The 27,553-nt window shown below is 49.8% G+C and overlaps 1 protein-coding gene across 2 annotated transcripts in view; it reads right to left on the bottom strand.

The window, feature by feature from the left end:
• The window catches only part of RYBP (RING1 and YY1 binding protein), a 163,989-nt gene that overhangs the window by 99,096 nt on the left and 37,340 nt on the right, over positions 1–27,553 (bottom strand). Inside the window, exons 1-2 of one of the 2 annotated variants that reach the window (XM_063941036.1) lie at positions 14,176–14,490; positions 12,693–12,818 (exon numbers count right to left, since the gene is read on the bottom strand). In XM_063941036.1, the coding sequence (XP_063797106.1) occupies positions 12,693–12,818; positions 14,176–14,207 (158 nt within the window). In that variant the 5' untranslated portion in view covers positions 14,208–14,490. Of the gene's footprint in view, positions 1–12,692; positions 12,819–14,175; positions 14,491–27,553 lie in introns of those variants that run through there. The other variant, XM_063941037.1, reaches the window with a different exon arrangement.

Below are 27,553 nucleotides of genomic sequence, written 5' to 3'. Positions count from 1 at the left end.
CTGGTATCAGTATCCGTGTCGACATCTGTGTCTGCCATCTGAGGTAGCGGGCGTTTTAGAGCCCCTGATGACCTTTGAGACGTCTGGGCAGGCACGGGCTGAGAAGCCGGCTGCCCCGCATTTGGCATGTCGTCAAATTTTTTATGTAAGGAGTCGACACTTTCGCGTAATTCCTTCCACAAGTCCATCCACTCCGGTGTCTGCCCCGCAGGGGGTGACAACACATTTATAGGCACCTGCTCCTCCTCCACATAAGCCTCCTCATCAAACATGTCGACACAGCCGTACCAACACACCGCACACACACAGGGAATGCTCTGACAGAAGACAGGACCCCACAAAGCCCTTTGGGGAGACAGACAGAGAGTATGCCAGCACACACCAGAGCGCTATATAATACAGGGATTAACTAAATTATATCCCCTTATAGCTGATATATATATATATATATATTGCGCCTAAATTTAGTGCCCCCCCTCTCTTTTTTACCCTTTCTGTAGTGTAGACTGCAGGGGAGAGCCAGGGAGCTTCCTTCCAGCGGAGCTGTGAGGGAGAAATGGCGCCAGTGTGCTGAGGGAGATAGCTCCGCCCCTTTTTCGGCTGACTTTTCTCCCACTTTTTTATGGATTCTGGCAGGGGTATTTATCACATATATAGCCTCTGGGGCTATATATTGTGATATATTTGCCAGCCAAGGTGTTTTTATTGCTGCTCAGGGCGCGCCCCCCCCCCCCCAGCGCCCTGCACCCTCAGTGACCGGAGTGTGAAGTGTGTATGAGGAGCAATGGCGCACAGCTGCAGTGCTGTGCGCTACCTTGGTGAAGACTGATGTCTTCTGCCGCCGATTTTCCGGATTCTTCTTGCTTCTGGCTCTGTAAGGGGGCCGGCGGCGCGGCTCCGGGAACGAACATCAATGGCCGGTTCCATGCGGTCGATCCCTCTGGAGCTAATGGTGTCCAGTAGCCTAAGAAGCCCAAGCTACCACCAGTTAGGTAGGTTCGCTTCTTCTCCCTTAGTCCCTCGCTGCAGTGAGTCTGTTGCCAGCAGATCTCACTGTAAAATAAAAAACCTAAAATATACTTTCTCTCTAGGAGCTCAGGAGAGCCCCTAGTGTGCATCCAGCTCAGCCGGGCACAAGAATCTAACTGAAGTCTGGAGGAGGGTCATAGTGGGAGGAGCCAGTGCACACCAGGTAGTCCTAAATCTTTCTTAGCTGTGCCCAGTCTCCTGCGGAGCCGCTATTCCCCATGGTCCTTACGGAGTCCCCAGCATCCACTAGGACGTCAGAGAAATGTCTGTGAACTCTATCGTTCACAGACCTATCGCGTCGGTCCTGCAGCACAGCCGACGCCCAATATATCTACCGATATATTGGCGCATCGCTGTGTGTGTACGGGCGACCAGCCGACTGCCCGTACACATACTGCGGCAGCCGGCGGTGATTGACAGCTGAACTGGGCGGGCGGGTGTACACGCCTGCCCAGTTCAGGACGTCTGTCCCCGATGGATCGGGCAGTGTGTATGCACAGCACACTGCCCGATCTGCAGATATATCTATCAGGGTGTACCCACCATTAGTCATTGTTTTGCCGTTTGGCTAATTTGTTTACAAATTTTGTCAGGCGCTGGGGAACCCTTGTGGCCCCATATAAATAATACCATAATACTTGCCTATATGCAGAATTGCATGTCTCTATGTAGCCTAAGAGGATATAGCCCATAACTGCATCTACATGGTGCCAGCGAGACTCCTTATCACAACAGCGGGACAGGACTCTGAATCCCCCATGTCTGCTCATAGATGTCCACGCTAGGCCATGCATAGTGGTAAGACCCCTCAGCGATACGGAATTGCGTACAATTCTGAATCAGACCATTAAAGTGTATGGGAAAGAGCACTATGTGGAGATGTCAATGCCCTGACATCGCTTTGGGGCGGCATATCCCGCCTACCAGCATAGAGGTGCTATGTACGGCCTTCCCTAACTGACTGATATGTGCGCAGTTGGGCTTCGCCAGGAATTGAATCCCCCCCTATGTATGCTGCACTAGAGAGACTACTGCTGCCTCACAGAGCTGGTGTCATTCTGTATGTGCCGAGTTTGTATGTTTTCCCCATGTTTGTGCAGTTTCTCCCACAATCTAAAAATATACCGGCTTCTGACAAGATAAACCCAATTTTTTGTCCTTGTTTCCTCTCTTCCATTGGTCTACAAGTGAATAGGGGTAGGATCACAGGGGGGGGGGGGGGGGGGGGGGGGGGGGAACCACAACAATAGTAAAAAGAAAAGTAGATGAAAAGAAACCGATCCTTTCTCTACTTTTAGCAAGGACCACAAAGGAGGTAACACAGACCTAAAAAAAAATGCAATTAAGGGTTAAATTCAACCACATTGCAAACATATAGGCAGCAGTAATCACAATGCGCTACACGCTTCCAAATACCGGAGATATGAAACATATAAAATAAACAAAACCACGCCTTCACTGCAATCACTCAAATAACCTAATCAGTACATACTGCAGAATGATACATGAACTCCAGTAGCATGCATGCAAAACGTATGAACAGCAATAACTGGGATACAGATTATAAATACTGCCAGCAAAGATCAATTAACAGCAGAGTCCTCCAGTGCAGGAAATTATTGCAGCTTTTATAAGAGCGGTTTGTGAATTTCATCCCGTGCATCCCCTTCATCACCTGGCTTGCCCTTGTCGTAGAATGCTCGCTGCCAGTGCCTCTGACAGCACGCAGCCAGCAACTGCAGCCGGTAGATGCCAAATGTCTATAATGAACGGCGTTAGAGTAGCACAAACAACAATCTAAAAAGCAAAAGTGGGATCCTGAACAGTAGCGGCTTTAAATGCAAAAAAAAAAAAAAAGAAGAAAAAAAAAAAAAAAAGGAGAGAATTTCACACGTACCCACGAGTTTTACTGCATGGGTCACCTGGAATAATTATAAAACAAAAATGAATGCCTGCTCACTCCCTATGAACATCATTTAAATTAAATTAAATACATAAAATCACCTAAAAACAATCAGATAAACCGAAACTGCGTGGCAATAAGGACAACACATTGCCCAAAGCGGAAGACAGCCCGATGAGTGGTTCTCAGTCAGATTTCACAGATATAGGGGGAGATGTATCAAGTCTTGGCTAAAGTGGAGAGGTAAAGTGCCAACCAATCAGCTCCTTACTGTCATGTTACAGGCTGTGTTTGAAAAAATAAGATTTTACTTACCGATAAATCTATTTCTCGTAGTCCGTAGTGGATGCTGGGGACTCCGTCAGGACCATGGGGATTAGCGGCTCCGCAGGAGACAGGGCACAAAAATAAAGCTTTAGGATCAGGTGGTGTGCACTGGCTCCTCCCCCTATGACCCTCCTCCAAGCCTCAGTTAGGATACTGTGCCCGGACGAGCGTACACAATAAGGAAGGATTTTGAATCCCGGGTAAGACTCATACCACCCACACCAATCACACCGTACAACTTGTGATCTGAACCCAGTTAACAGTATGACAAACGTAGGAGCCTCTGAACAGACGGCTCACAACAATAACAACCCGATTTTTTTGTAACAATAACTATGTACAAGTATTGCAGACAATCCGCACTTGGGATGGGCGCCCAGCATCCACTACGGACTACGAGAAATAGATTTATCGGTAAGTAAAATCTTATTTTCTCTGACGTCCTAGTGGATGCTGGGGACTCCGTCAGGACCATGGGGATTATACCAAAGCTCCCAAACGGGCGGGAGAGTGCGGATGACTCTGCAGCACCGAATGAGAGAACTCCAGGTCCTCTTTAGCCAGGGTATCAAATTTGTAGAATTTTACAAACGTGTTCTCCCCCGACCACGTAGCTGCTCGGCAGAGTTGTAATGCCGAGACCCCTCGGGCAGCCGCCCAGGATGAGCCCACCTTCCTTGTGGAATGGGCCTTGACAGATTTAGGCTGTGGCAGGCCTGCCACAGAATGTGCAAGTTGAATTGTGCTACAAATCCAACGAGCAATCGTCTGCTTAGAAGCAGGAGCACCCAGCTTGTTGGGTGCATACAGTATAAACAGCGAGTCAGATTTTCTGACTCCAGCCGTCCTTGAAATATATATTTTCAATGCCCTGACAACGTCCAGCAACTTGGAATCCTCCAAATCGCTAGTAGCCGCAGACACCACAATAGGCTGGTTCAGGTGAAACGCTGACACCACCTTAGGCAGAAACTGAGGACGCGTCCGCAGTTCTGCCCTGTCCGAATGGAAAATCAGATATGGGCTTTTATACGATAAAGCCGCCAATTCTGACACTCTCCTGGCTGAAGCCAGGGCCAGTAGCATGGTTACTTTCCATGTAAGATATTTCAAATCCACCGATTTGAGTGGCTCAAACCAATGGGATTTGAGAAAATCCAAAACTACATTAAGGTCCCACGGAGCCACTGGGGGCACAACCGGGGGCTGTATATGTAGTACTCCTTTTACAAAAGTCTGGACTTCAGGAACTGAAGCCAATTCTTTCTGGAAGAAAATCGACAGGGCCGAAATTTGAACCTTAATGGACCCCAATTTGAGGCCCATAGACAATCCTGTTTGCAGGAAATGTAGGAATCGACCCAATTGAAATTCCTCCGTGGGGGCCTTCCTGGCCTCACACCACGCAACATATTTTCTCCAAATGCGGTGATAATGTTGTGCAGTCACCTCCTTCCTGGCTTTTACCAGTGTAGGAATGACCTCTTCCGGAATGCCTTTTTCCCTTAGAATTCGGCGTTCAACCGCCATGCCGTCAAACGCAGCCGCGATAAGTCTTGGAATAGACACGGTCCCTGCTGAAGCAGGTCCCGTCTTAGAGGTAGAGGCCACGGATCTTCCGTGAGCATCTCCTGAAGTTCCGGGTACCAAGTTCTTCTTGGCCAATCCGGAGCCACGAGTATCGTTCTTACTCCCCTTTGCCGTATAATTCTCAGTACTTTTGGTATGAGAGGCAGAGGAGGAAACACATACACTGACTGGAACACCCACGGTGTTACCAGAGCGTCCACAGCTATTGCCTGAGGGTCTCTTGACCTGGCGCAATACCTGTCCAGTTTTTTGTTGAGGCGAGACGCCATCATATCCACCTTTGGTTTTTCCCAACGGTTCACAATCATGTGGAAGACTTCTGGATGAAGTCCCCACTCTCCCGGGTGGAGGTCGTGCCTGCTGAGGAAGTCTGCTTCCCAGTTGTCCACTCCCGGAATGAACACTGCTGACAGTGCTATCACATGATTTTTCGCCCAGCGAAGAATCCTTGCAGTTTCTGCCATTGCCCTCCTGCTTCTTGTGCCGCCCTGTCTGTTTACGTGGGCGACTGCCGTGATGTTGTCCCACTGGATCAATACCGGCTGACCTTGAAGCAGAGGTCTTGCTAAGCTTAGAACATTGTAAATTGCCCTTAGCTCCAGTATATTTATGTGGAGAGAAGTCTCCAGACTTGATCACACTCCCTGGAAATTTTTTCCCTGTGTGACTGCTCCCCAGCCTCTCAGGCTGGCATCCGTGGTCACCAGGACCCAGTCCTGAATGCCGAATCTGCGGCCCTTTAGTAGATGAGCACTCTGCAGCCACCGCAGAAGAAACACCCTTGTCCTTGGAGACAGGGTTATCCGCTGATGCATCTGAAGAAGATGCGATCCGGACCATTTTTCCAGCAGATCGCACTGAAAAGTTCTTGCGTGAAATCTGCCGAATGGAATCGCTTCGTAAGAAGTCACCATTTTTCCCAGGACCCTTGTGCAATGATGCACTGACACTTTTCCTGGTTTTAGGAGGTTCCTGACTAGCTCGGATAACTCCCTGGCTTTCTTCTCCGGGAGAAACACCTTTTTCTGGACTGTGTCCAGAATCATCCCTAGGAACAGCAGACGTGTCGTCGGAAACAGCTGCGGTTTTGGAATATTTAGAATCCACCCGTGCTGTCGTAGAACTACTTGAGATAGTGCTACTCCGACCTCCAACTGTTCTCTGGACCTTGCCCTTATCAGGAGATCGTCCATTTTCTTTGAAGAAGAATCATCATTTCGGCCATTACCTTGGTAAGGACCCGGGGTGCCGTGGACAATCCAACCGGCAGCGTCTGAAACTGATAGTGACAGTTCTGTACCACGAACCTGAGGTACCCTTGGTGAGAAGGGCAAATTTGGACATGGAGGTAAGCATCCCTGATGTCCCGGGACACCATATAGTCCCCTTCTTCCTGGTTCGCTATCACTGCTCTGAGTGACTCCATCTTGATTTGAACCTTTGTATGTAAGTTTTCAAATATTTCAGATTTAGAATAGGTCTCACCGAGCCGTCTGGCTTCAGTACCACAATATAGTGTGGAATAATACCCCTTTCCTTGTTGTAGGAGGGGTACTTTGATTATCACCTGCTGGGAATACAGCTTGTGAATTGTTTCCACTACTGCCTCCCTGTCGGAGGGAGACGTTGGTAAAGCAGACTTCAGGAACCTGCGAGGGGGAGACGTCTCGAATCTCCAATCTGTACCCCTGGGATACTACTTGTAGGATCCAGGGGTCCACTTGCGAGTGAGCCCACTGCGTGCTGAAACTCTTGAGACGACCCCCCACCGCACCTGAGTCCGCTTGTACGGCCCCAGCGTCATGCTGAGGACTTGGCAGAAGCGGTGGAGGGCTTCTGTTCCTGGGAATGGGCTGCCTGCTGCAGTCTTCTTCCCTTTCCTCTATCCCATGGCAGATATGACTGGCCTTTTGCCCGCTTGCCCTTATGGGGACGAAAGGACTGAGGCTGAAAAGACGTTGTCTTTTTCTCCTTTATACGGCAATACTTCCATGTGCCGTTTGGAAACTGCATCACCTGACCACTGTCGTGTCCATAAACAACTTCTGGCAGATATGGACATCGCACTTACTCTTGATGCCAGAGTGCAAATATCCCTCTGTGCATCTCGCATATATAGAAATGCATCCTTTAAATGCTCTATAGTCAATAAAATACTGTCCCTGTCAAGGGTATCAATATTTTCAGTCAGGGAATCCGACCAAGCCACCCCAGCGCTGCACATCCAGGCTGAGGCGATCGCTGGTCGCAGTATAACACCAGTATGTGTGTATATACTTTTTAGGATATTTTCCAGCCTCCTATCAGCTGGCTCCTTGAGGGCGGCCCTATCTGGAGACTGTACCGCCACTTGTTTTGATAAGCGTGTGAGCGCCTTATCCACCCTAAGGGGTGTTTCCCAACGCGCCCTAACTTCTGGCGGGAAAGGGTATACCGCCAATAATTTTCTATCGGGGGAAACCCACGCATCATCACACACTTCATTTAATTTATCTGATTCAGGAAAAACTACAGGTAGTTTTTTCACACTCCACATAATACCCTTTTTTGTGGTACTTGTAGTATCAGAAATATGTAACACCTCCTTCATTGCCCTTAACAAGTAACGTGTGGCCCTAAAGGAAAATACGTTTGTTTCTTCACCGTCGACACTGGAGTCAGTGTCCGTGTCTGTGTCTGTGTCGACCGACTGAGGTAAAAGGACGTTTTAACGCCCCTGACGGTGTTTGAGACGCCTGGATAGGTACTAATTGGTTTGCCGGCCGTCTCATGTCGTCAACCGACCTTGCAGCGTGTTGACATTATCACATAATTCCTTAAATAAGCCATCCATTCCGGTGTCGACTCCCTAGAGAGTGACTTCACCATTACAGGCAATTGCTCCGCCTCCTCACCAACATCGTCCTCATACATGTCGACACACACGTACCGACACACAGCACACACACAGGGAATGCTCTGATAGAGGACAGGACCCCACTAGCCCTTTGGAGAGACAGAGGGAGAGTTTGCCAGCACACACCAAAACGCTATAATTATACAGGGACAACCTTTATATAAGTGTTTTTCCCTTATAGCATCTTAATATATATAATCATATCGCCAAATAAGTGCCCCCCCTCTCTGTTTTAACCCTGTTTCTGTAGTGCAGTGCAGGGGAGAGCCTGGGAGCCTTCCCACCAGCATTTCTGTGAGGGAAAATGGCGCTGTGTGCTGAGGAGAATAGGCCCCGCCCCCTTTTCGGCGGGCTTCTTCTCCCGTTTTTCTGAGACCTGGCAGGGGTTAAATACATCCATATAGCCCCAGGGGCTATATGTGATGTATCTTTTAGCCAGTATAGGTATTTCATTGCTGCCCAGGGCGCCCCCCGCAGTGCCCTGCACCCTCCGTGACTGCTGGTGTGAAGTGTGTGACAACAATGGCGCACAGCTGCAGTGCTGTGCGCTACCTCATGAAGACTGAAAAGTCTTCTGCCGCCGGTTTCTGGACCTCTTCACTTTTCGGCATCTGCAAGGGGGTCGGCGGCGCGGCTCCGGGACCGGACTCCATGGCTGGGCCCGTGTTCGATCCCTCTGGAGCTAATGGTGTCCAGTAGCCTAAGAAGCCAATCCATCCTGCACGCAGGTGAGTTCACTTCTTCTCCCCTAAGTCCCTCGTTGCAGTGAGCCTGTTGCCAGCAGGACTCACTGTAAAATAGAAAACCTAAAAACTTTTTCTAAGCAGCTCTTTAGGAGAGCCACCTAGATTGCACCCTGCTCGGACGGGCACAAAAACCTAACTGAGGCTTGGAGGAGGGTCATAGGGGGAGGAGCCAGTGCACACCACCTGATCCTAAAGCTTTATTTTTGTGCCCTGTCTCCTGCGGAGCCGCTAATCCCCATGGTCCTGACGGAGTCCCCAGCATCCACTAGGACGTCAGAGAAATTAAAGTTAGATGTTGACTACAGTAGTTGGCACTTTATCTCTCACCAAGGCTTGACACATTTCCCCCATAAATTATGTACGGGAACGGCACTATGGATGGCGATTTGCGGCATGCAGCTGGTACCTTAAATATCATCTTACAGTATGGAGGCAAGTAAGCAGACCAACACACGCCAGTGGTTGCAAACGTAATCGAGAACAGCGCACCTCTTGGGTGAACACAGGTAACACCATTTTGAACATAAACTGATTAAAACATGTTTAGACTGTTTTTCCTCTCTGTAAACTTACATCATGTCCCATCCTCTCAGTTTCACATACTTAAAGATTTTACTGAACAGATGCGATGCCTTAAGATCAATTTGCATATGGGCCGCCTCAAACACAGCATAGAAAACCACACTTCTCTCACATACAACAACCAACACACAGCGCAAAAAAGGAAAGAAAAAAAATCACTTTACTAAAACAGCAACAGGACAACGGCGGAAATACAGGATTTGGTTGTCAGGTTGCCCCACCTATACTTAGAACCAGCCTGACTGCAAACGCGTTACCATACTCTGCGTGTCCTTAGGAACGAGGGCAAAGCCCTCCAGGGAAGCTGTTTGTAAAAACAGATTAACCCTATAAGGAGATCCAGAAAACACGTATCGTAAGAATGCTGCGAACCAAATTCTAACCACAGCTCCATGAAACACACTTCACAACAAGCAGCCCCACAAATGCTGAGAATATTTGCTATACTCAGCGCATCAAGTCCAGCCGGCATTACAAGTTTTCCCTCACATCTCTATGGGGAAACCACCTGCGATGTCGGCACTACTGTATTTGGCCGACAGGTGTGACGCCTGGCATCACAGCACTTTTTGTCAAACTGAATTCTGTCCCTTAGGGGCTGATGCGGAGTTGAGTGCAAATCCGATACATGAGCTCCCACAGACGTACCTTCAACTCTGCATAAGGCGCTTAATAAGCAATATTTACAGGGCAGCCGTACCTAGTGAACGGTCAGGCTGCATTCCAAGGAGTGTAAGTTCAAGTACACAAAATGGCTGCTTCCACTGTGTGTCAACGACAGGCGCATTAGAAAGACTTGCATGAGGCGATATTCCCCTCTAGGGGCGTTTTGCTTTTGCCAACTTCATTCAATCACAGTAATCTTTGAAAGTGTGTGTAATACTTATCCTGAAGCCAGCTTGTGTCGGGGCTGGTGCCGATGAAGGAAACGATCTGCGGAGACTTTGACAGATTGCATGACACAGTTATAAGCTGCGGAGTTTTTTATGTCCCGATGCAAGGGGAGCTACATCCGTATGGGTAGTGGCAAAAGTCTGTCCAGACCCCTATAAGTAACAACCGTACTAAGGTAAGTAACCAAACATGGTCCTTTCAGGGACTTACTAAATAACAAATAAAGCAGTGCACCATTTCTGATGCATTTTCGTATAAGCAGAACTACATTGCCATCAAGGGAGGGTCACAATCCATTTATGATTCTCTGCAGCAGATGATTCCAACAAATGCAAGTTTTCCTGTATTGTACCCTATGCCTGTAACATGCAGCACCAAGGACGGACCCAGATTCCATTACAGTCCATCAATTCCTGCTCCAATGAATCTATATCAACCTGTTGAGGGGGCACATCAGTATGGGGTAGGGTCTTTTGAGGAACATGTAAAGCATAGCAGATGTAAATGCACTGAATAGGCTAAAAAGGTTAGCACCCCGCCCCTCCCTAATGACTATATACAAATTAGCGTCTCCACTAGAGACGCGCACACACACACACACGCCTGCTTATTTGCATACAGTCCCCTTGGGAGATACGCTAAAGTCTCCTCAAGCTTTTTTTTTCTCCAGTCAGCAACATCCGGGTTGAAACCGAACTAAGCGTTCATTTGCAGCAACAAGCGCACAGTAAATCCGCAATACTCAAGGATAGTTAAGTGCCCCAATAAACAAAAAGAGGATTCACCATGCCTGTGAAAACGCTCCGATAACAGCGGAAACAGCACGCACTAATAATGTTTACAACTCAATATTCTCAGGATTCTTACAAGTCACACGTACAGGGAGAAACACCTTGTTTATTATTAACTGTCAATCACGTGCTGGGAAGTCTTGCATACTGCTTCATAACAAGAATTCCTGCCCTCAAACTAGTTTCACACAATGATGAATCATCTGCTTTGTACTCTTCTATGTAAATTCCTAACTCCCCGCCCAAGTCATAGTGTAGACTCACTTCAGATTACGGGGGGAGATGTATCAAGGCCCTTAGAGAGACAAAATACCAAGCAATCGGCTCCTGAAATAGCCTATAACATGACAGTTAGCAGCTGATTGGTTGGGTACTTTATCTCTCTCCAAACTTTGACACATCTTCCCCCCATGTATAAAAACCATCAGAATCAATGCAAACATCTTAAAAGAAAACAAAAAAAGTCTGATCTAACACTGCTGTAGTGTAAATGGTCTGCAGAAGTACTGCCCAATATACTAAATTCAGACAAAGAGTTTTGACAACAGAGGATGTCCACTCCAAGGTGAACATTTTACAGGCTCCTGCATTCTCTAGATCAGATTCCCAAATTCCGCCATTACAGTCCAGGTTTCAAGGATACCCATGCTTGAGAACAGGTGACCTAGGGCAGGATGTACTAAAGAAGAAATGCGGGGGGTTTTACCGCATTTCCAAATTTACTAAAGTTCCGACGCTGGGGCTCCAGAAGCCTATGGCCTTCCTTTCCGCATCACTCTGTGTGAGGGATCCACTCGGACCCCTGGAAGCATGTCCTGCACCCCAGAAGTCCAGGAACCAGAGTGCATCGAGAAGGACAGCTCTTATCGGAAGAGCTGTCCTTCGCAATGCTAATCGCATATAGGAGTACATATGCGATAGGTATTTATGCGATGTGTGGCGGGATGTACAACGCAAGATTAGTTCAGCCTGCCCTTAAGGAGTACCTCAGTAAATTTGACTTCACCATCTGGACTCAAGCATGGATATCCTTAAAACCTGGACTGTAAAAGCAGTGTTTAGTAAAATCTGACGTAGAGCATTATTTATTTATTTATTAACAGTTTCTTATATAGTGCAGCAAATTCCGTTGCGCTTTAGCATTGGAATTAACAATAATATAACAAAACTGGGTAATAACAAACCGTCGTAGAGGTAGGAGGACCCTGCTCGCAAGCTTACAATCTATAGAAACCAGTTAATGACCATCTAACGTGCATAAAGGGCAGGCAAGAACTGTTTAGTATCAAGAAAACATAAATAATAACTAACAATGCAATTCCTAAAAACACAAACGTTTCCACTTAAGCCACATAACAGTACTTGTGTGCTATATCACACAAAACTGCACATAAACTGTAAGACACCTGTAAATGCCATTTCATTGTAAATCCATCAGACAGGAGCGAGGTCTGTAGGATGCTAAAACAAACTGTCTAGACAAGTCATCGGAGCTCACCTGCCACCAAATATCGTATTTTAACTCTACTTTTGACACTTTTATATCAACTGCAATTATCAGCGTAGTATCTCACTCTCATGTTCCAATTTTAAAGCGCAACGGAATTTGCTGCGCTACAGAAGAAACCCTTAGTAAATAATGTTCTATAAATAATAAAGCAAAGCCCAGAACAGAGCCCAATACATAAATGAAACAAAGCAACAGCATTGCTACATGCCAGGCTAATTTGTTAGAGCAATGCATTAATATCATAAAGGACACTTACAGTTCACTCTCCAGGACCAAAACCAACAACAGCGAAAATAACAAGAAAAACTATAATAAAAACTCGCCCCTGCACAAAGACACGCAATCCGAAAGTGCAAACGTTTCCTCCGCCACTGCAGTCTAAGTACAGACCCCTCTTCTCCACTTTAGCAGAACGGTAACATACCTGGTAGAAGTTCCTTTGCGGACATCGCAGATATTGCATTTAAAAGCTTCAGCACTGTTCTTAAAAGTGCACACGCTACAATCCCAATATCCCTCATCGGCTGAAGGCTTAGCTTGCCGTTTTGGCCTGAAAAGAAGAATATTAAAAAAGAATTAGGACACGTTCAGCCGTTAAAGTCGCCCCCTGACACGCAGCCTAACACTTGCTGCACAGTGCCTCCCTTATAGAGAAGGCCCTTTACCAAACATGTGGAGGGGTATAACAACACTGAACTGCAAGTGTCTGCGCATCCCACTAGTCAGCGCAAAATGCACAACAGAGTTATCCGTGCAGGTTGTCAATTCGGTGACTGCAGGGGGCACCAAGAAACACCACCACAAATTAAATTCTGCACTCTCCAAATTAACCTAAGGCAGACGGTGGAGGGTTACACAGCCCTAACAACTGAGAGGAGCAAAACGGTTCCATCAATCTGCCCCTATCCACAGAGCAGTGAGCTCTGCATGCACACTGCTCTGCCCTCCCCCCCCCCCCCCCCCCCTCTTACCCACCACCTTCCTCGTGCCAGTGCCCTGTCAGATTGAACAGACACCCCCCCAGCGTCACCACCGGCTGGACGCCGAGTGCCCCCGCTATGACACACACAGCCATTCCAACAACAACACCCCCCCCCCCCCCCCACTTTTTTTTTTCTCTCTTTAGCAGCCTCGCCACCGCCAAGATTAACCCTTTACTGCCCTGCAGGCTACTATTGTAACTAAGATAGAGGAGAGGGAGGAGGAGGAGAAGGAGGGAGGAAGGAAGGAGGGAGGGGGGAGTAAGAAGACGGCATTAATAAAAAAAAAAAAAAAAAAAATAACAGATAAAAACAACACAACACACCCCACTGTGAGAAATAACACACAATAGATAAAGCAGCCACAGCCAACATCTACCACCCGCTGTCTCCCATTCCAACAGAAGCCCCCCCCTCTCTCACCATCATTTACCTATCAATAAAAGGGATAATGCTAAGACAGGAGGGGTGCTGCTGGGTGAAATTATTTATTTAGGTTTTAAGGTTGGCGGAGGCGTCTCTCTCCCCCCTCTCTCTCTCTCCCTTTGTCTGAGGCACTGTGCAGGGAGTGTGTGCTGTGTGTCTGGGAGGATCAGCAGCCGCCATAGCAGAGCCTGTGCCCTGGCGCACTTCCTCCCCAGCAGCAGCTATATATATATATATATATATATATATATATATATATATATATATATATATATTGTATGCATTTACATTAGCAGCAGCAGATAATGGGTAGGGGGGTGCAGGGTGTGCACTGCAGCTTCCACTGACAAGGACAGGAGGGGGATTGGAGGGGAGGGGGGAAGAGGTGCAGGGGGTGGTGGGGGGGATTATGTCTCCATCTGTCTGTATGTAATGGGGGTATATAAATAACCCAACCCCCCTCCCCACCAGCTCCCCTCCCCCACCCTCTCTGCACTGTACCTGGTCGGGCTCTTCTTGTCGCCCATAATCATGAATGTGAGAGAATCCACGCCTGGTGCACCCTCCCCCCTCTCGCGTCCTGCAGGGACCCCCCCACACCTATAGATAGGGATTGGAGGGAGGGGGGCTCCGGGGGGAGGTGTAGCTGTGCGGGCTGTATGAGGGATGCCGGTGGAGTGATGGGGGGGACCGGGAGCAGCCCCAGCCGTGCTCTCCTCCTCCTCCGCCGCCGCCGCTGCCGCTGCCAGACTGCCGCACACACAGACCAGTCACTCGGGGACGGAAGGAAGGGCGGGGCACCGCCGGCGTGACGTCACGGGACCGGCCAGCCAATCGCATCCCGCGGGGGCTTTAAAAGTCCAGCAGCGAGTGGGGAAGGTGAGAGAGATCCTCGGGATTATTAGTCCCAGCTTGGGATCGAAGCTCAGCTACTGCAGAACCTCTTAGGGGGTGAATAGGATCATCCTGGATCTGTGTCAGTGCGGGAAGGAGATATGGGTGACTCTCTTAGAGGTTCTGCTGCAGGTGTGACACACGGAAATGGAGCATCTATTCTGACTTTCCCTCTACCGCAGGGTTTCCCAGACTTTGGGGGCAGGGGCGTCAGAACGTTTTTTGGTTGGGGGGGGGGGGTTAAGATAAAATCTCAGTTTGGCGCTCCTGGCCACCTTAGGCGCCTTAAGTCTCTTGCTTCTGTATGGAACTCTATGGAGCAGCTGGGAGTTGCTCCTTGTACACATTACACCTGTTAGAGCCCCATATACACATTATGCCAGGTAGAACCCACTACATACATTACGCCTGGTAGAACCCATTATACAGATTGCGCCTGGTAGAGCCACTTGTACACATTATGCCTGGTAGAGCCCCTATACACATTACACCTGGTAGAGACCATTATACACCTTACACCTGGTAGAGCCCATTACACGTTACACATTACACTTGGTAGAGCCCATAGCACATAGCCGTTCCATTATCTTCAATGGTGGGAACTTTGCGGTCAGCGGTGAGGTTACTCGCGGTCAGCGGCTGACCGCGAGTAACCTCACCGCTGACCGCAAAGTTCCCATCATTGAAGATAATGGAGCGGCATATGCTATGCGCGTCTGACAGCTCAGACGCGCACAGCCAATCAGGAGAGTGCCACGACGTGGCGCTCCCTGATTGGCTGAAGGGACCCTCTATGACAGGAGTCACGTGGGGTCCCGGCATTCGGGAAAAGGGGTCCCATGTGTAAACATGGGACCCCTTTCAGTGCGTGGTCCGGGTAAATGCGTTTTTTTTTTTTGCCAAGTACGTGGATTACAAAAAAGAAGAGGACAGATCTACACTGGATTTTGGTGACTATAATTTTATTTTCAGGTACACCGTGGATTCTACTTGGAGAAGTGGACCGAACCCCGTGTGAACATAGGTAAGTATGTGTGTATGTTGGTGTGCATGTATGTAATAAAGTTTTACTTTCACGGTGTGCGTGTACTGTTTTTATTTGGGTATTTTTTTGCAGTAGAACTACAGGTACCAGCGGGCCCGTTTTTCCCCTGCATGCTGGTACTTGTGGTTCTCCACGTACCAGCTTGCGGGGGAGGCTTGCTGGGACTTGTAGTTCTGCTACAAAAAACAATACTCTTTTTTATTTGACATAAGGCTATCAGCCCCCATCCGCAGCCCTTGGATGGGGGGGACAGCCTCGGGCTTCACCCCTGGCCCTTGGGTGGCTGGAGGGGGGGACCCCTTGATTTAAGGGGTCCCCACTCCTCCAGGGTACCCCGGCCAGGGGTGACTAGTTAGTGATTTAATGCCAGGGCCGCAGGGACCGATATAAAAGTGTCCCCCGGCTGTGTCATTATCTCTCTGACTAGTGGAGCCCGGTGCTGGTGTGAAAAATACGGGAGACCCCTACGCTTTTTGTCCCCCGTATTTTTTGCACCAGGACCGGACGCAGAGCCCGGTGCTGGTTGTAAAAATACGGGGGATCCCCTGTCAATTTTCCCCCCGTAGTTTTACAACCAGGACCGGCTCAAAGAGCCCAAGGCTGGTTATGCTTAGGAGGGGGGACCCCACGCATTTTTTTTCGTGATTTTTAACCCATTCCCACCCCTTCCCACTAAAAAACATGCTCTGATCTCTCCATATTATTTCTCTGACGTCCTAGTGGATGCTGGGAACTCCGTAAGGACCATGGGGAATAGACGGGCTCCGCAGGAGACTGGGCACTCTAAAAGAAAGATTAGGTACTATCTGGTGTGCACTGGCTCCTCCCTCTATGCCCCTCCTCCAGACCTCAGTTAGAATCTGTGCCCGGCCAGAGCTGGGTGCTCCTAGTGGGCTCTCCTGAGCTTGCTAGAAAAGAAAGTATTTGTTAGGTTTTTTATTTTCAGTGAGATCTGCTGGCAACAGACTCACTGCTACGTGGGACTGAGGGGAGAGAAGCAAACCTACCTGCTTGCAGCTAGCTTGTGCTTCTTAGGCTACTGGACACCATTAGCTCCAGACGGTTCGAACACAGGGCCTGACCTCGATCGTCCGTTCCCGGAGCCGCGCCGCCGTCCCCCTTGCAGAGCCAGAAGACAGAAGAAGAAGCGATGAAATCGGCGGCAGAAGACTCCTGTCTTCATTAAGGTAGCGCACAGCACTGCAGCTGTGCGCCATTGCTCCCACAGCACACCACACACTCCGGTCACTGTAGGGTGCAGGGCGCTGGAGGGGGGGCGCCCTGGGCAGCAATTATAATACCTTTTGGCATAAAATACACATAATACAGTCAGTTAACTGTATATGTGTAAAAACCCCCGCCATTAAGTTACAGAAAACGCGGGACAGAAGCCCGCCGCTGAGGGGGCGGGGCCTTCTTCCTCAGCACACCAGCGCCATTTTCCCTTCACAGCTCCGCTGGAAGCAGCTCCCCAGGCTCTCCCCTGCAGTATCCAGGTACAAGACGGGTTAAAAAGAGAGGGGGGGCACAAATTTAGGCGCAAATCGATACAGACAAGCAGCTATTGGGAAAATCACTTATTAGCAGTGTAAATCCCTGTGTTATATAGCGCTGTGGTGTGTGCTGGCATACTCTCTCTCTGTCTCCCCAAAGGACTTTGTGGGGTCCTGTCCTCAGTCTGAGCATTCCCTGTGTGTGTGCGGTGTGTCGGTACGGCTGTGTCGACATGTTTGATGAGGAGGGTTACGTGGAGGCGGAGCAGAGGCAGATAAGTGTGGTGTCGCCCCCGACGGGGCCGACACCTGATTGGATGGATATGTGGAAGGTCTTAACCGACAGTGTCAACTCCTTACATAAAAGGTTCGATGACGCAGCAGCCTTGGGACATCCGGGGTCTCAGCCCGCGCCTGCCCAGGCGACTCAGAAGCCGCCAGGGGCTCATAAACGCCCGCTAGCTCTGATGGTAGACACAGATGTCGACACGGAGTCTGACTCCAGTGTAGATGAGGATGAGACAAATGTACAGTCTACAAAAGCCATCCGATGCATGATTACTGCAATGAAAGATGTATTGCACATTTCTGATATTAACCCGGTTACCACCAAGAGGGGTATTATGTTTGGGGAGAAAAAGCAGCCAGTGACTTTTCCCCCATCTGATGAATTAAATGATTTGTGTGAAGAAGCGTGGAGTTCCCCTGATAAGAAACTAGTGATTTCTAAGAGGTTACTGATGGCGTACCCTTTCCCGCCAACGGATAGGTTACGTTGGGAAACATCCCCTAGGGTGGACAAGGCGCTAACACGCTTATCTAAAAGGGTGGCACTGCCGTCTCAGGATACGGCCGCCCTAAAGGATCCTGCGGATAGAAAGCAGGAAGCTATCCTGAAGTCTGTGTATACACACTCTGGTACTCTACTGAGACCTGCTATTGCTTCAGCCTGGATGTGTAGTGCTGCAGCAGCATGGACTGATACCCTGTCAGACAACATTGATTCCCTCGACAGGGATACAGTTTTGCTAACCATCGAACATATAAAAGACGTCGTCTTATATATGCGGGATGCACAGAGGGACATTTGCCTGCTGGCATCTAGAATTAATGCAATGTCCATTTCTGCCAGGAGAGTATTATGGACTCGGCAGTGGACAGGTGATGCTGATTCTAAAAAACACATGGAGGTTTTGCCTTATAAGGGTGAGGAATTGTTTGGGGACGGTCTCCCGGACCTCGTATCCACAGCAACTGCTGGGAAGTCGACTTTTTTACCTCAGGTTCCCTCACAGCCTAAGAAAGCACCGTATTATCAAATGCAGTCCTTTCGGCCTCAGAAAGGCAAGCGAGTCAGAGGAGCATCCTTTCTGGCCAGAGGCAAGGGTAGAGGAAAGAAGCTGCACCAGGCAGCCAGTTCCCAGGAACAAAAATCCTCCCCTGCTTCCACTAAGTCCACCGCATGACGTTGGGGCTCCACAGGCGGAGCCAGGTGCGGTGGGGGCGCGTCTCCGAAACTTCAGCAACCAGTGGGTTCGCTCACAAGTGGATCTCTGGGCTGTACAAATTGTATCTCAGGGATACAAGCTGGAGTTCGAGGCGACTCCCCCTCGCCGTTACCTCAAATCAGCCTTGCCAGCTGCTCCCAAGGAAAGGGAGGTAGTACTGGCGGCAATTCACAAGCTGTACCTCCAGCAGGTGATAATCAAGTTCCCCCTCCTTCAACAGTTACTATTCCACAATGTTTGTGGTACCGAAACCGGACGGTTCGGTGAGACCCATCCTGAATTTAAAATCCTTGAACACTTATATAAAGAAGTTCAAGTTCAAAATGGAATCGCTCAGGGCGGTTATTGCAAGCCTGGAAGAGGGGGATTTTATAGTGTCGCTGGACATCAAGGATGCTTACTTGCATGTCCCCATTTACCCACCTCACCAGGAATACCTCAGGTTTGTGGTACAAGACTGTCATTACCAATTCCAGACGTTGCCGTTTGGTCTCTCCACGGCACCGAGAATATTTACCAAGGTAATGGCCGAAATGATGATACTCCTTCGGAAGAAGGGAGTTATAATTATCCCGTACTTGGACGATCTCCTCATAAAGGCGAGGTCCAGAGAGCAGTTGTTGGTCAGCGTAGCACTCTCTCAGGAAGTGTTGCAACAGCACGGCTGGATTCTGAATATCCCAAAGTCGCAGCTGATTCCTGCGACGCGTCTGCTTTTCCTAGGCATGATTCTGGACACAGAACAGAAGAAGGTGTTTCTCCCAGTGGAGAAGGCCCAGGAATTGTCATCTCTGGTCAGGGACCTCCTGAAACCAAAACAGGTGTCGGTGCATCACTGCACGCGAGTCCTGGGAAAGATGGTGGCTTCTTACGAAGCAATTCCCTTCGGCAGGTTCCATGCAAGGATCTTTCAGTGGGATCTGTTGGACAAATGGTCCGGATCGCATCTTCAGATGCCTCGGTTGATCACCCTGTCCCCAAGGGCCAGGGTGTGTCTGCTGTGGTGGCTGCAGAGTGATCATCTTCTCGAGGGCCGCAGGTTCGGCATACAGGACTGGGTCCTGGTGACCACGGATGCAAGCCTCCGAGGATGGGGGGAAGTCACTCAGAGAAGAAACTTCCAAGGACAGTGGTCAAGTCTGGAGACTTCACTACACATAAATATACTGGAACTAAGGGCCATTTACAACGCCCTGAGTCAAGCAGAGCCCCTGCTTCAAAACCACCCAGTACTGATTCAGTCAGACAACATCACGGCGGTCGCCCATGTAAACCGCCAGGGCGGCACGAGAAGCAGGATGGCAATGGCAGAAGCCACAAGGATTCTTCGATGGGCGGAGAATCACGTGCTAGCACTGTCAGCAGTGTTCATTCCGGGAGTGGACAACTGGGAAGCAGACTTCCTCAGCAGGCACGACCTCCACCCGGGAGAGTGGGGACTTCATCAAGAAGTCTTCACACAGATTGTAAATCGCTGGGAACTGCCACAGGTGGACATGATGGCGTCCGGCCTCAACAAAAAGCTAAAAAAAATATTGCGCCAGGTCAAGGGACCCTCAGGCGATAGCTGTGGACGCACTAGTGACACCGTGGGTGTAACAGTCGGTTTATGTGTTCCCTCCTCTTCCTCTCATACCCAAGGTGCTGAGGATAGTAAGAAAGAGAGGAGTAAAAACTATACTCATCGTTCCGGATTGGCCAAGAAGAACTTGGTACCCAGAACTACAAGAAATGATCTCAGAGGACCCATGGCCTCTGCCTCTCAGACAGGACCTGTTACAGCAGGGGCCCTACTGTTCCAAGACTTACCGCGGCTGCGTTTGACGGCATGGCGGTTGAACGCCGGATCCTAACGGAAAAGGGCATTCCAGATGAAGTGATTCCTACGCTGATAAAAGCTAGGAAGGATGTGACTGTAAAGCATTATCACCGCATATGGCGGAAATATGTCGCTTGGTGTGAGGCCAGGAAGGCCCCAACAGAGGAATTCCAGCTGGGTCGATTTCTGCACTTCCTACAGTCAGGGGTGTCTATGGGCCTAAAATTGGGGTCCATAAAGGTCCAGATTTCGGCCCTATCTATTTTCTTTCAAAAAGAACTGGCTTCACTGCCTGAAGTTCAGACGTTTGTTAAGGGAGTGCTGCATATTCAGCCCCCTTTTGTGCCTCCAGTGGCACCTTGGGATCTTAACGTTGTGTTGGATTTCCTGAAATCACACTGGTTTGAGCCACTTAATACCGTGGAGCTAAAGTATCTCACGTGGAAGGTGGTCATGCTGTTGGCCTTAGCTTCGGCTAGGCGTGTGTCAGAATTGGCGGCTTTGTCATGTAAAAGCCCATATCTGATCTTCCATATGGACAGGACAGAATTGAGGACTCGTCCCCACTTTCTCCCAAAGGTGGTATCAGCGTTTCATTTGAACCAACCTATTGTGGTGCCTGCGGCTACTCGGGACTTGGAGGATTCCAAGTTGCTGGACGTAGTCCGGGCTTTGAAAATTTATGTTTCCAGGACGGCTGGAGTCAGAAAAACTGACTCGCTATTTATCCTGCATGCACCCAACAAGCTGGGTGCTCCTGCTTCAAAGCAAACTATTGCTCGCTGGATCTGTTGCACGATTCAGCTGGCACATTCTGCGGCTGGACTGCCGCATCCTAAATCAGTAAATTCTACAAGTTTGATACCCTGGCTGAGGAGGACCTTGAGTTTGCTCATTCGGTGCTGCAGAGTCATCCGCACTCTCCCGCCCGTTTGGGAGCTTTGGTATAATCCCCATGGTCCTTACGGAGTTCCCAGCATCCACTAGGACGTCAGAGAAAATAAGAATTTACTCACCGGTAATTCTGTTTCTCGTAGTCCGTAGTGGATGCTGGGCGCCCGTCCCAAGTGCGGACTCTCTGCAATACGTGTATATAGTTATTGCTTAACTAAGGGTTATTGTTATGAGCCATCCGTTTAGTGAGGCTCAGTTGTTGTTCATACTGTTAACTGGGTAAGGTTATCACAAGTTGTACGGTGTGATTGGTGTGGCTGGTATGAGTCTTACCCTGGATTCCAAATCCTTTCCTTGTTGTCTGGAGGAGGGGCATAGAGGGAGGAGCCAGTGCACACCAGATAGTACCTAATCTTTCTTTTAGAGTGCCCAGTCTCCTGCGGAGCCCGTCTATTCCCCATGGTCCTTACGGAGTTCCCAGCATCCACTACGGACTACGAGAAATAGAATTACCGGTGAGTAAATTCTTATTTTTAGTCAGTAAAAAAAAAAAATATATTCTTTTAAAAAATATATAAATAATACTTGTGGCTCCTAATAGACAAACCAAGTAGATAATCCCTTCTAATATAAATAGATATGCTATTAGCAACAAAAAAAATCACAAAAAAAAACATGTTTTTAAAAAATTTTATTAGATTCCGCCAGCAAAATGAGGCGGACTGAAATTGACGAAATGGCTGTCGAAAAGCACTGTTGTCGAATCGACATTCTTCAATTGAATATACTTTTGTCGAAAAGCCGCATTTTTACCATTGCAGACATGTCGAATTTAACAACTGTCGAATTTCAAAAGGTCGAATCTGAAACGTCCGTTTTTTTGTCGAAAAGTACTGTATTGCATTGTCGAAAAAAAAATTTGTGTCGAAAATGCCCCGTTTTTCGACATTTGCGGCAATTCGACCGCAAATGCATATACCTTTGTCTTCAAGACACATGACAGTCCAGGTTTTAAGAGGCTCACCATGTGTGAGCACACATTGGCAGGGCTGTAAATAGGGGGGGGGGGGTGAGAGGTGCAACCACCAAGGGTATAGGGCCATTGGGGTGGCACCATCCCTGCCCCACAGCACCTGCATTTAGCTTGTGGGTGTCATATGTCCGATGGTTGGGGCTGGCACAGGGCACAAAGTCACCTTATTCCGGCACTGCATATTGGCATATCTATAATGAGTGTAGGGTGTGTGGTACAGATGGCCTTTGACAGATCTACCATCAATGGTGCCATTAGTGGTTTACATCAATGGCAGGAAATCAGCCATGGTTTACACCATGGACAGCCATCAGTGCAGCACCCCTGACTAGAAGGCATGACATGGCGGGCTAATCACTGAAGGTGAGCTTGGCCAAGAAGGCCACATTGGGGTGCGGGACTATGCACATGCCCTCTGCACTGGGGAAAGATAAAACACTGCAGGACTCTCTACCATTAATGATGAAGAGCAATCGGATCTCCTCAATCAATAGTAAAGCATCAATGGCCATTTCTAGTGTGCGAACCCTTGGCCGAAGGGGCTTATGGGCCCTACACACTGGCAGATAATACTGAAAGACATGAATGATCTCGTTCATTAATGAAAGAGATACCGTTCATATCTTTCAGTGTGGAGGCACCAGCGATGAATGATGCGCGGCCCCGCGCTCGTTCATCGCTGTTGCCCCGTCGCTTGTGCATGCAGGCCAATATGGACGAGTTCGTCCATATTTGCCTGCACTGCTATGGAGCCGGGTGACGGGGGGAGTGAAGAATCTTCACTCCCCCCGTCACAGCCCCCCCCCGCTGCCGGGTCGCCCATTGGGCAGCTCGGTGGCGGATCTATCAGTGTGTAGGGCCCATTACCCTAAATCTATGAAATGTACTTGCTATGCGACCACCGCTGAAGGAATTTACAGGTATTTGGCACCAGTGCCAATTTCCTGGAGATAGGCATATGTAGTATAGTGAAATGGCCAGCGTGGGGGGGCTTAGAGACTGCACATGGGAACCCCCCTCTCTTGAGATACCACTTTCAGCACAAATGGTTAAATCAAAATGTCCAAGTTAGTAATTGTCACGTGTTTAAGCATGGATATCCTTAAAATCTGAACTGCTAGGGTGCCTAAAGGGCCAAGTTTGGGACACTTTGACTACTGTGTTCTCTTTTTCAGGTCGGTATGACTGTATCTGATTTATGATGATCTGTGCCATTCAAGCTGCTGTGGAACTACAAGTCCCAGTGTACAGTGCCTGCTTTTAATCACGAGGTTTCTCAACAGATGGAGAGTAACAGGTTATCCCTGGCTGGCAGGGCATGCTCAGACTTGTATTTTCATTGCTGACTAAGAGCAACCAGGGGACTGCACTCCTGCTAGGACAGTTGTGCAAAGTAAAGGTTCAGCAAGTAAAAAGGAGCTATTGACACACTGGTCCAAGATGGGAAAATAATTTGGATGCGGGATGGGACGCGGGGGGAAGGGGGGGGGGGGGGGGGTTCAGATGATCAGGAGCCTGCAAAATCGTGGTAGGGATAAACCCTAACACATGCGCACAAACACTTAATCTGGGTACACACTTGAGTGACAGGCATTCAGAACGGATGCCCATCAGCCAGGATTGCCTGTATACACTAGAACGATGTTAATGAAGGATGGAATGATCATGTTCTGTCCTTTATTAGCATACTACGGGACGCTAGCGATATCGGGTTTGATGTGCAGCATATCAAACCTGATGACGTCGCTAACGACCACGTGCACCTGCATATCGGGCATACACACTGCCCGTTGTGAGTGATATGTCTGTGCGATCCGCTGGATCGAACGACATGTGGCTCCGTCTGTACCCAGCTTAACACACTAGGGTTGTTTTGTTTTGTTTTTGTTGGGACCCACTTAACCTAACAGTATATTTTTGGATTGTAGGAGGAATCCCTCACAGTTAGGACCGTGATGGCAATTGAACCCATGATCTCAGTTCTGTGAGGCAGTAATGCTATCCACTACACCATCTATACTGGCCTGTAAGAGGGGCACCAATTAGATACCGAGGAGACATTGCTTGCCATCATGCCACCTCAACTGTGCACTAACTCCACCACATTGAATAAAAGTATCATATAGCAGTGGCTGCACTGGGGTTGGTGATACCTGGTGTGGCCAAGAGACCCCCAAGCACATTGAAAAGGTGGTGTGGCTCCGTGGACAGGGTGTGTGGCCTTATAGGAAGCCCCCGATTACCAGACTCCAGGGCTGCCCCCGGAGACTCTTACTGCACTGCCAATTCCTTTGCAGTGACAGCAGCTGGGTGCTACAGGATAATGTCCTACTGTGGCAGCCTCCAGTCACTGCGGAGTCAGCATTTTGGTGTCACCTCTTGGAAGGGTGACACCCTCAGCAACAGCTATAGACATTGCAAGATATACATAATATTATCTATACTTGGCGCACAATTTACTCTATAATGTATATTTGTCCCTCCATAGCCTTGTGTCCCACTCCTCACCAGCCTTTTCCACGCATGCCCCCCTCCACACCAGTATATGCCACACATCTGCATGCACCCTCTCCTCACCAGTTTATCCCACATGCCCTTTCTCCAAACCAATCTGTGTCCCACACACCCCCTACTCACTAGTCTGTGTCCCACACGCCCCGTCCTCACCAGTCTGTACCCCACACACCCCCTCCTCACCAGTCTGTTCCCCACACACCCCCTCCTCACCAGTCTGTGCCCCACACACCCCCTACTCACTAGTCTGTGTCCCACACGCCCCCTACTCACTAGTCTGTGTCCCACACGCCCCCTACTCACCAGTCTGTGTCCCACACGCCCCCTACTCACCAGTCTGTGCCCCACACACCCCCTCCTCACCAGTCTGTGCCCCACACACCCCCTCCTCACCAGTCTGTGTCCCACATGTCTCCTCCTCACCAGTCCATGCCTCACACGCCCCTCCTTGCGATTCTGTGTCCCGCACACCCCCTCCTCACTAGTCTGTGTCCCACATGTCTCTTCCTCACCAGTCCATGCCTCACACGCCCCCTCCTTGCGATTCTGTGTCCCGCACACCCCCTCCTCACCAATATATGTCCCACATGGCCTCTTCTCACTAATATGTGTCCCACACGCCCACTCCTCGTGGTTCTGTGTCCCACACGCCCCCTCCACCAGTCTGTGCCCCACACGCCCCCCACTCACCAGTCTGTGCCCCACACACCCCCTCCGCACCTGTCTGTGTCCCACACGCCCCCTCCACCAGTCTGTGCCCCACACGCCCCCTACTCACCAGTCTGTGCCCCACACACCCCCTCCGCACTAGTCTGTGTCCCACACGCCCCCTCCACCAGTCTGTGCCCCACACGCCCCCTACTCACCAGTCTGTGCCCCACACACCCCCTCCTAAGCAGTACCTGCCCCACGCACCCCCTCCTCGCCAGTCTATGTCCCACATGCCTACTCCTCACCATTTTGTGTCCCATATGTCCCCTCCTCACCATTCTGTGTCCTACTCAAACCTCCTGCCCAGTCTGTGTCTTACATCCCCCCACCAGGCTGTGTCCCACATGCCCCCTTCTCACCAGGCTGGGGGGGGGGGGGGGGTTCTGGTTGCCTTGAGACCCCCCTATCTATCCGACACCATGACCACTAAAGCAATTGTATATAATACAATTTTACTAGACCTGCATATTTTAAAGATCTCCTCAGTATTACAAATAAAATAATTAGATCACCGATGGATCTTTTAAAATGTGTCAGCCAGTAAGTAATACACATGTGTGCACCAACTAGGAGATCTGTAAAACATGCACTGTTAGGGGTGCTCTGCTATAAACCATCTACTGTGTTAATTGTTAATACTGTAATGTGTACATGTATGTCCGGGGCAGGTTCTAGGTTCTTCTGCCACTCCCACAGCCTTGCTCCAATGCTCTGATATAAAGCATTCAGCTCAGGCAGGATGTCCCTGCTGCCACATTTAATGGCTTACTTTGATTGCTGGCCCTGTATGTGTGGGAATTATAACATACAGTACACTGCACTTTGTATGATGCATGTTATAGCTGCTTCATGCTAATTATGTCCTCTTCATGGGGGATGCGGTCATGTGACCGCTGCTCAGGATCCCGGCAGTCACCATACCGACGCCGGGATCCCGAAGAATCAAAATGCCGACAGACAGAATGCCAACTCACAGGGACTATTCCCACTCGTTAGTGTCCTCCGACACCCACAGAGCGGGAATTTAACCTGTGCGAGCCACAGAGCGTGGCGAGCGCAGTGAGCCTGCCAAGGGGCTTTGTTTTGCGCTCGCTTGCCCCAACCACCCTCACCGGCATACTTCTGACGCTATCCCAGGTCAGAATGCTGCCCTCCGGGATCCCAAGCGCCGGTCTCCCAGCACCAACCCCTTCATGGACTGGCCATATGCACTCTAACATCAACTAATTGGAAATACCCATCTAGAAATCCTGTGTTTGCCTGTTCCCATCCTCACCAGTCTGTGTCCCACACCCCCCCTCCTCACCAGTCTATGTCCCACACCACCCCTCCTCACCAGTCTGTGTCCCACACCCCCCCCTCCTCACCAGTCTGTGTCCCACAACCCCCCCTCCTCACCAGACTGTGTCCCACACGCCCCCTCCTCACCAGTCTGTGTCCCACACGTCCCCTACTGACCAGTCTGTGCCCCGCACACCCTTTCCTCACCAGTCTGTGTCCCACAACCCCCTCACCAGTCTGTGTCCCACAACCCCCTCACCAGTCTGTGTCCCACACGCCCCCTCACCAGTCTGTGTCCCACACGCCCACTACTCACCAGACTGTGTCTCACCCCCCCCCCCCCGCACCAGTCTGTGTCCCACACATCCCCTCCTCACCAGTCTGTGTCCCACACGCCCACTACTCACCAGACTGTGTCTCACCCCCCCCCCCGCACCAGTCTGTGTCCCACACATCCCCTCCTCACCAGTCTGTGTCCCACACGCCCACTATTCACCAGTCTGTGTCCCACACGCCCACTACTCACCAGTCTGTGTCCCACAACCCCCTCACCAGTCTGTGTCCCACACGCCCCCTCACCAGTCTGTGTCCCACACGCCCACTACTCACCAGACTGTGTCTCACCCCCCCCCGCACCAGTCTGTGTCCCACACATACCCTCCTCACCAGTCTGTGCCCCACACGCCC

This window comes from Pseudophryne corroboree, chromosome 9 (genome assembly GCF_028390025.1).
Source record: "Pseudophryne corroboree isolate aPseCor3 chromosome 9, aPseCor3.hap2, whole genome shotgun sequence".
Taxonomy (NCBI): Eukaryota; Metazoa; Chordata; class Amphibia; order Anura; family Myobatrachidae; genus Pseudophryne; species Pseudophryne corroboree.
Note: the sequence above shows the minus strand (reverse complement) of the source record. Positions and strands in the feature narration are given on the sequence as shown.